Raw genomic sequence first — 8,694 nt, 5'->3', positions numbered from 1 at the left:
ACTTTAAGCATCACTGTTTGCTCTTTTTCTGCTGCTTTTCCTTTTTCTCCCGCTCTTTTCTCTTCTGTCTGTACAGCTCTCTGAAGTGGAGTCTCTTTGGATTCAGCCCGTAGGCTTGGAGTCTCTGTCTGCTGAACTCTCTTCCAGCCATCTTCACCGTCATGGGCCTGGAAAGTATGCGTCCACCTCGGCACCTCATTTTCTTTTTAATCCACCGAGGTTTTTCAGTCCTTTCCTTGGCCAGCTCCTCTTTCGGAGTTACAGCGGTCTCCTCCTTCTTCGTCTTTTTCTTAGGAACCAGGAACTCCTCGTCTTCCTCCCCTTCGTCCTGTACAGCGGCTTCTTTGAGCTCCTGGAAGTCTGTTTGGCCTAAGCCGTCAACTACAGCGCTTTCAGATGCATCTTCTGTCAGATCGCTCTTCTCCATATTGACATCAGACCTCTTTAGATGATCCCTTCTCTTCTTACCCACCTTCCCCTTGGGCTCCTTCAGCTCCTCCTCACCTTCGTTCCTGTGTAAAGAAGCACAAACACACTAAAACACAAGTACTCATATGATGGGGAGGTGAGCAAATTGGTGCAAAGCTTGGTCTCATTTGTATGAGGTTTATGTTTATAGCTTGTGTGTCATGAACATGATGTTGAAAGGAGCACTCACTCGTTATACAAAGACACAAACACTTGCTCTTTCTTCTTGTTATTCCGTGCTTTGATCTGGAAGTTCTTCACGTCACATAGCTCCTCCCTCTCTGACCTAAATAAGGAAAAATGAAGCAAGCCTCATCAAAAATGTATTCGAGGCTAGTGGAAAAATTTATTTATTTAGCTAAAACTATTTTCCCAGATAACATCATTGCACATTATTACTATATATTCCAACGCTTCACTATAGTTCCCGGCTAACACATATCCATCACAAAAACTGTGGTATGGTACCTGTACATGCAGGTCTTCCTCAACGAGCACCAGCGGTTCAACTCACTTTCATCTGCTTTCAGGATCTAAGGAAAGCAGTTCAGGTGAGAATAACATGGAAATAAAGAATTATATATATATTTTTTATAAAATACTAATAAATAAATCACAGAAAATAATATATCATAGAATACTTGTTAAATTATTCATAATTCTAGGGATGCACCAATTGTGGCTTATACAACTAATAATTATTTTCATGTTTATGGCCAAATAAAAAAGAATAAAAAAGAAAACATAAAAATAAAAAATCTACTATTAACTACTGTTTAAATATTTGGGGTCAGTTTTTTATGTTTTTGAAAATCGTCACTTGTGCTCACAGATGATTTATTTGATCAAATATAAATTAAAAACAGTCATATTGTGAGAACAGTTTTCTAAACTAACATTCTGAAAATATGTATATACACATTACTGTTCAAAGGCTTGTTATTTGACAAAAAAAACACCAAAACCAGTAATATTGTGAAATATACAAAACTAATTATACTAATAAAACACTAAATACAATAAAAGTCAGTAATTTTTGGAAATGTAAACAGACTGATACGCATAAAAAAAATACTGGCAGATATGGTCCTTCCTAAAATACTTGGCATCCCTATGAAAGCCAAATAAAACTCCAGCATCACCAATAAAGTAAGTAAAGTAAAGTAAAGTAAAGTCGTGACGTATTGTCAAGTATGGTGACCCATACTCGAAATTGGTGCTCTGTGTTTAACCCATCCAAGTGCACACACACAGCAGTGAGTAGTGAACAAATGCACACACACACACACACACACACACACCCGGAGCAGTGGGCAGCCATGCTGCGGTGCCCGGGGAGCAATTGGGGGTTCGGTGCCTTGCTCAAGTCGTCAGTCGTGGTATTGAGGGTGGAGAGAGCGCTGTACATTCACTCCCCCCACCTACAATCCCTGCCGGCCGGGGACTCGAACCCGCAACCTTTCAATTACGAGTCCGACTCTCTAACCATTAGGCCACGACTTCCCCCAATGAGAGTGAACATGAAGCTCAAACATACTAAAAGCAGCACTCAAATCCTCTCTGATCTGAATGTGACACAAATGCTAATGTACACTGGTGGTTTCCAGTGCAGATCTGTTCAGAGAGAAGATTACTGTCCTCAGACCCTGGTCAGAATTACTCCCGGAGGAACAGCAATACCAGGTCAGACACAATCGCTCATCAGCACAGAACTCAGAGCTAATCATCATCCAGACAGATTACTGTTGCTCGTAGCCCCTCACCTCATCAGTGGTCAGACCGAAATCATTCGATACAACTTCTCTATAGCGAAATCTGCATGGCAAGTCATCAATGACGTCCTCATAATCCAGTTTATAGTACTCGTCCAGATACTGCTCAAAGGTTTTCTCCTCTGGAAACATGATCAGAATGGGCAAATACAATTTTAGGATTATGCAGGAATACAGAAGTGTAAATGTGGGCGGGGTTTTCTTTTTGACTGACCAATGACAGATAGAGGGAGTGTCCTGTCTAAAAAATTTTAACATGCATCCAATACTCACTTGGATCAAAGACCGGCTTGTTTTTGGTGATGATCTCTGCAAAGTGGGACTTCTTCCTCTTCTTTCCCATTAGAGGGGCATCCTCTTTGGTCTTTTTTTTCTTCTCCTGTCTCTCTTTCTTTCTCTTCTTTTTAGAAGCAGGCTGTTGACTTGGGTCATAGTCAGCATCCATCTACTCAAGAGATTTCAGGTGCGATTAAGAGCAGACACCATTTCCAGTGAACACAATAAATAGTTCAGTGCTGCATCTGTATTGCATATTAAGAATGAGAAACAGTCTTACTATAAAGTCAGGATCTTCACAGTTGGGCGCATAGTCTTCCTCCCCAGCATAATCTTCCTCATCTCCATACGCGTCCTCATTTTCCTCGTTACCGACCCACGTGTCCCAGTTCCAGTTTTCTAACAAAACATATTTATATCACAAAAGCTTCCAAAACTTAGGGATTGGTAGGAGTTTTAAATGTTTTGAAAGACGTCCTTATGTTCACATAGTCTGCATTTATTAGTTGTTTTACAGTAAAAACATTAATATTGTATTTCTGTGATGCCAAAACTGAATAAAAGAAATTAAGTGTAAAAGAGACACAATGCTACCTGCTAAATCATCGTCATCATCAAACTGTGGTTTCTCTTCCTCGTTCTCTCCATAGTATTCATCCCCAAAGAACTGCTGTATATGAGAATGAAGAAAAGTGCATATTGAAGAGATGAATGCATGTGCAGCTCAATGGAATTATCAAACAGATAAATAGCAGTTATTTCATCCCACGTTGTGACTACTGATAGCTCCTCTCTTGAGGTTTAGTTCCAGACCCTATAGTCATTGGTGGGATATATCTCTCATTTTAGACCCACCTGCATGAGTTGGTCGTGTTGCTGGGGGTCAAAGTCTCCCTCCAGGTCGACGTCATTGAATGCCAGCTTCTCATTTCCTGTCAGCTCCTGCAGTTTCTTCAGTTTTTCCATGATCTCTGCTCGCTTCAGGTTCTTCAGTTCCTTCAGCTGCTGCTGCTTCTGTTCCTTCTCCTACAGGATGCGTTAGGGATAGGAATTGTAAGGAACTAAACAATTTTGGTTCTCAATCCTCTCGACGATTCCTTAGTTCACCCAAAAATGAGTATTTACTGATGCATAATTATTGAATAATTTGACGTATTTGTTGAATAATTGACAACACTTCTATTCAAACATTTGGGATCAGTAAAACGTTTTTTTTTAAAGAAATGAATACCTTTATTCAGCAAGGACATATTATATTGATCAAAAGTGACAGTAAAGACTTAAATTGTTACATTAATAAATGCTGCTCTTTTCAACTTTCTATATCAAAGAATCCTGAAAAGTAGTATGCTTAGTTTACCTTTTTTTTCCTCTCTTTCACCTCCTCCCTCTTCATTTTCCTACTGTCATCTTTGCTTCGGACAGATGTGGCGATGTTGCGAGGATATGTTTTGATCTGTGGAGGAACAGCGGTTTGATGGGTAATGATTATTAAAACAGAGCTTTGCTCTTCACTAAGACACTCAGGTCGCCATATAACAAAAACGTTCATGTCAAATCAGGCTGACATTGACATCCTTTTACCTTTCCAGCATCAGGCTCCTCAAAGCGGAAGTTGTAATGCCTCTCAAAGTCTTCCTGTTTATGCAGGAATGATTCTCCTTCTTCCTCCGAATCATCCACATCATCCTGCATCAGCTCATTATAGGTGGGGATCCTAAAAGTATTCACAGATACAGAGATACAAAAGTTTGGGGACAGTAAGAAACAAATACTTTAACTGATGTTACAAAAGAACTTTCTATTTATCAAATGATCCTTTAAGAAATCACAGTGTGCTTTCCACAAAAATATTAGCAGCACAACCGTTTTCAACATTGATAATGATAAAAAATGTTTCTTGAGCCGCAAATCATCATATTAAAATGATTTCTGAAGGATCATGTGACACTGAAGACTGGAGTAATGATACACATTCAAATGGCTATTTATGTTCATGCATGTTTATCACTTACTGATTCAATGCTTTAATACTATAGACAAAACCTACCTATCTTCATCCTCCTCCAGGTAGCCCTTATTGAGCATGTAATCTCGCAGGAAAGACTCTCTCTCATCCAGCTTGGGGTTGTTCCAGTAGTCTCGCAGGTATTTCTGGATCAGAAAAGAGCAAGAGTGAGTAAAGCCTTTAGTTATCCATCGTTTCATAATTAAATATCTTAAAACTGCAGCAAAACACTGACCATGTCCTTAACTTCCTCCTCCCCGTCCAGCTCCGCCTGACCCTTCAGCCATTCCACATAGTCGGCTTCCTCTTTGTCCTTCAGAAAGCAGGAATAGACAAGCACAAAGAAAAGGTTTATGATCAGTTTTAATCTACACAGTTAGCCAATCTTTAACATAATTTTTAAGGAAGAGAATATCAAGCACCTTCTCCTCTTGCGTTTTGGTTCTCCGTGTCAGCAGCTGTCCGCCTTCGTCACCGTCCTCACCGTCCTCATCATCACTGTCTTGCACAAACTTTCGAAAACTGCCAAATGAAAATATTCCAGATTTGGAATAACATTATGGAGAGTAAATGGCAGAATTTTCATTTTGACTGAACTACTCCTTCAAAATCAACACAGACGAACAATACATAGACAGCTAATGACATAATGGTGCAAACACAATCTCTTACCTTTCCTGTAGTTCCTTCTGTTCTTGGATGTAGGTGGGAGATGCAGCTCTCTGTAATAAAAATATTATCCCCATATTACACCCAAACATATTATCTAGTGATATGTTAGTCATGAAGCTGTTTCAGATACTGAAGAAGCCACTTTGATGAGTGGAGAAACATCTTAAATGAAAACCAAGTCCATTTCCATCTGAATGTTTTGTATCATTTGTATATTTTGATAAAATATTTAGTGCTGTCAAAAAATTAATTGCATCCAAAATAAAAGTTTTTGTTTACATAGTATGTGTGTGTGCTGTGTATAGTTATTATGTATATATAAACACACACACATATGCATGTATTTAAGAATTTAATGTACATGTATATATTTATATTCATATAATTTATATTAAATACATGTAAATATTTTCAAAATATATACCATATGTGCATGTATTTATATATACATAATATACACAGTACACACAGATATTAAGTAAATAAAAACTTTTATTTTTGATGCGATTAATCGTAATTAATCATTTGGCAGCACTAAAAATAATATTAAGTTTTAACTTGGAATAATTAATTGTACACTATCACCCGGTTTCATAGACAAGTCTTAAGCCTAGTCCCAGACTAAAATGCATGTCTGGGCTATTTCAACTGAAAGAAACTTGCACTTGAGTGATCTTGAAGTATGTCAGATTCATTGTTTTGCCTCAAGATGCACACCAGTAATGTTTGTATCTTTATATTATTTAAAAAATAATATTTATAAAAGCTACTTAAATGTCCTAATTGAACTATGGCCTCATCCTGGCTTAACCTAAACCCTGTCTGTGAAACCAGGCCTATAAGTTTAAGTACATGATAAAAAGTAACAAGGTCCATTTTCAGACCATGGTGAAAAATTTAACATCTTAAGTATAATTACCTTCTGCATCTTTCTGGAGATTTCTTCATCAGCACCGTCATCCTCCTCCTCATCATCATCATATTTTCTGAAATGGATTATATTCAATTATATTACACAAACAATCTGAACACTATAGAGAGAATATCAGTAATCTAAATATATAACATATCATAAATAAACAATTAATTTTCATTATGTTTCCACTGTTTCAGCTTTGAAACAACTATTGTTTCATTCATTGTGGCCACAGCTTTTATCATTTATAAACAGATGATTTCTTACCCTCCTCTCTCCAGGATGACTTTCCTCTCATAGTCCTTCAGGAACATGGGTTTCTCTGACTTCCTTGAAGTGGACGGTTGGTCATCGCCGCCTGATCCAGAAGCTGTTTATTCACAGAGACAATTCACATGAAAACAGCACAGTCTCCTCATACAGTATATGTCTGTAATTGGAGTAGAAAGCATATTATGAAGCTATCATTCATACGCTCTTCTCTGTAGAATTTGGCATCTTTCTCATAAATCTTTGGATCTTTCTTCTTCAGCAGTGACAGCATTCTGTAAAAATCTCTGTCCAGCTTTGGGTCCAGCTCCTATAAATTCATTCAAGATTCAAGATTTTTATTTGTCACATACACAATTATACAGAGTATAACCCGCAGTGAAATGTCATTCATCAGAGTATTGAACATGATAATCCGGGTATAAAGTTGGCAAAAGTTTTTCAAACAAGAAAGAGAGAGAATATTTTACCACTTCACTCTCATCAGAGTCAGAGTTGGAGGAGTCTGAGGAATTCTCCTCATCTTGGTCTCCATAGCGATCCTTCACTGGAACATTTGACATAAACACTCAGATTTAGCATTCATTTGACTCAACAGATTTAAAAGCACAGTTCACTGTAAAATTAAATGAATGACACAAAGAGAGATATATAGCAGAAATGTCAAATTTGCAGGATATGTTTGGTCTCATGCCTAAAAAGACGCTGTAAGTGAAAGTACGACCTACATTGTTCATAATAATATATAAACAGACATATAAAACAAGCTTTCAGAATGTTTACATTCTTATTTATCAACACTTGTGGAAGAACTTACCACTGTTTACTGTTAGTAAATATGACAATTTGGGTTACAATGGTGAATTTTTGTACTTGTAAAGTTTAAAAAATGGTCTAGTTAGATTATATTTATGAATATATGCAACATTACTCTTCATTTTTATAAACAATGTCGACAACAAATACAAAAATAAATCGCAGCACGTTTGATGTTTCAGATCGATATAGGGATCATTGACCATATTCAGCACATAAAGTATAGATAGTAGCATATTAAAATGCAGAGTATTAATATCTGAGTGCGTGGTAAACAGCCCGTGCTTGTGTTTCCAGCCTAAGTGTCTTAACTTACGTCTCTGTAGTTCTTCTTTCTGACGATATTTCTCATATTTTTCTGCAAACTTCGCATTAATCTTGAGGCCCGACATGATCGTTTACAACTGTGTAGTCTCTTGCGAGTTAGAACCAGATCAATATCTCAATAATTCAAACTCTCACGTTGAACATGTTGCGCTGCGTTGCTACACAGCATGGGCACGTGACCTATGACCCTGCTACGTCATAGAGTTCACGGTTCAAATATCTCCTCCTATCGCGGATTCTTTTTCAACTAACTTTTCTTCGTAGAAATTAAAACAGTCCATTTAGTCTCAGATTTAGACGGTTTATTTTAGATTTTTAGATAAAAATGTGTCTCTTTGTTCGTCCACGTGACTTCGTCGTGGAAAAGCTGGGCTAAATCAGACCACTAGAGGGCAGAATATCATGTAAAATAATAATAAAAAGTTTGTCTGAAATTGGTGTATTACTCTCGTTAAAATTAATAATAATAATAATAATAATAATAATAATGAAAGTAATAATTAACGAAACTAATAAAAATGCATTAATTATAATGTAATATAATACATAATTAAAATAATATAATTATTACATCGAAATAATTAATAATTGTGCAAAATAATATTATAATATGAATTTATAAGCAATCAATTATATATAATTTTAATTAATCCTATACATATTCAATAATATTACTAATAATAATGCTCAAATATCTGTCATCCTCTCAGCGGCCCCTGCGCTGACCCCTGTGTCTGACTCAATGCAACTACAGAGAAAGGTAAACGATTCCCTTTTCTACATATAGGCATGGCAAGAGGCCAAGGTACATAAAAAACACAAGCAGTTCAGAGTTTTACCTATTATTCACTGCTTTTATTCACCGTCACAGTTCAGTGTTGATTAGGCTCTGACCTCCTTTCTTTAGATTTGCAGTAACTCTAAGAGTAAGGCTAAGAGGAGGAGGAAGAATAAAGAGTAGCGTTATCCTTTTTGCTTAATTATAGATCAACATTGATATATATAACCATAACCATATATATATATATATATCCAACAGTCATCACTATGTCCACTGGATATGTTGCACACTTAAAGAAATGTTGTTCACTCAGTGAACTGTCTGCAAAAATCTTGACTTTGACAGATTAAAATAAAGATAAATTTTAAGAATATGAATATATCAAGCA

The 8,694-nt window shown here is 36.6% G+C and overlaps 1 protein-coding gene across 1 annotated transcript in view; it reads right to left on the bottom strand.

Moving 5' to 3' along the window:
• Positions 1 to 7,906, bottom strand: part of LOC306845270 (protein KRI1 homolog) — an 8,348-nt gene extending 442 nt beyond the window's left edge. The window contains exons 1-19 of the mRNA XM_079377978.1: positions 7,515 to 7,906; positions 6,853 to 6,929; positions 6,587 to 6,692; positions 6,380 to 6,482; positions 6,116 to 6,182; positions 5,197 to 5,246; positions 4,947 to 5,046; positions 4,760 to 4,837; positions 4,567 to 4,670; positions 4,101 to 4,233; positions 3,877 to 3,972; positions 3,372 to 3,542; positions 3,111 to 3,186; positions 2,797 to 2,915; positions 2,514 to 2,685; positions 2,232 to 2,362; positions 937 to 1,001; positions 659 to 754; positions 1 to 512 (exon numbers count right to left, since the gene is read on the bottom strand). The exon at positions 1 to 512 is cut by the window's left edge and continues 442 nt beyond it. Of these exons, the coding sequence (XP_079234104.1) occupies positions 11 to 512; positions 659 to 754; positions 937 to 1,001; positions 2,232 to 2,362; positions 2,514 to 2,685; positions 2,797 to 2,915; positions 3,111 to 3,186; positions 3,372 to 3,542; positions 3,877 to 3,972; positions 4,101 to 4,233; positions 4,567 to 4,670; positions 4,760 to 4,837; positions 4,947 to 5,046; positions 5,197 to 5,246; positions 6,116 to 6,182; positions 6,380 to 6,482; positions 6,587 to 6,692; positions 6,853 to 6,929; positions 7,515 to 7,590 (2,322 nt within the window). The 5' untranslated portion in view covers positions 7,591 to 7,906 and the 3' untranslated portion in view covers positions 1 to 10. The remainder of the gene's footprint in view (positions 513 to 658; positions 755 to 936; positions 1,002 to 2,231; positions 2,363 to 2,513; positions 2,686 to 2,796; positions 2,916 to 3,110; positions 3,187 to 3,371; positions 3,543 to 3,876; positions 3,973 to 4,100; positions 4,234 to 4,566; positions 4,671 to 4,759; positions 4,838 to 4,946; positions 5,047 to 5,196; positions 5,247 to 6,115; positions 6,183 to 6,379; positions 6,483 to 6,586; positions 6,693 to 6,852; positions 6,930 to 7,514) is intronic.
• Positions 7,907 to 8,694: the final 788 nt, after the last annotated feature.

The sequence above is a fragment of the Barbus barbus genome (assembly GCF_936440315.1).
Source record: "Barbus barbus genome assembly, chromosome: 3".
In the NCBI taxonomy this organism is placed as follows: Eukaryota; Metazoa; Chordata; class Actinopteri; order Cypriniformes; family Cyprinidae; genus Barbus; species Barbus barbus.
The sequence above is the reverse complement of the archived record's forward strand: the minus strand, read 5'-3'. Positions and strand labels throughout refer to the sequence as shown.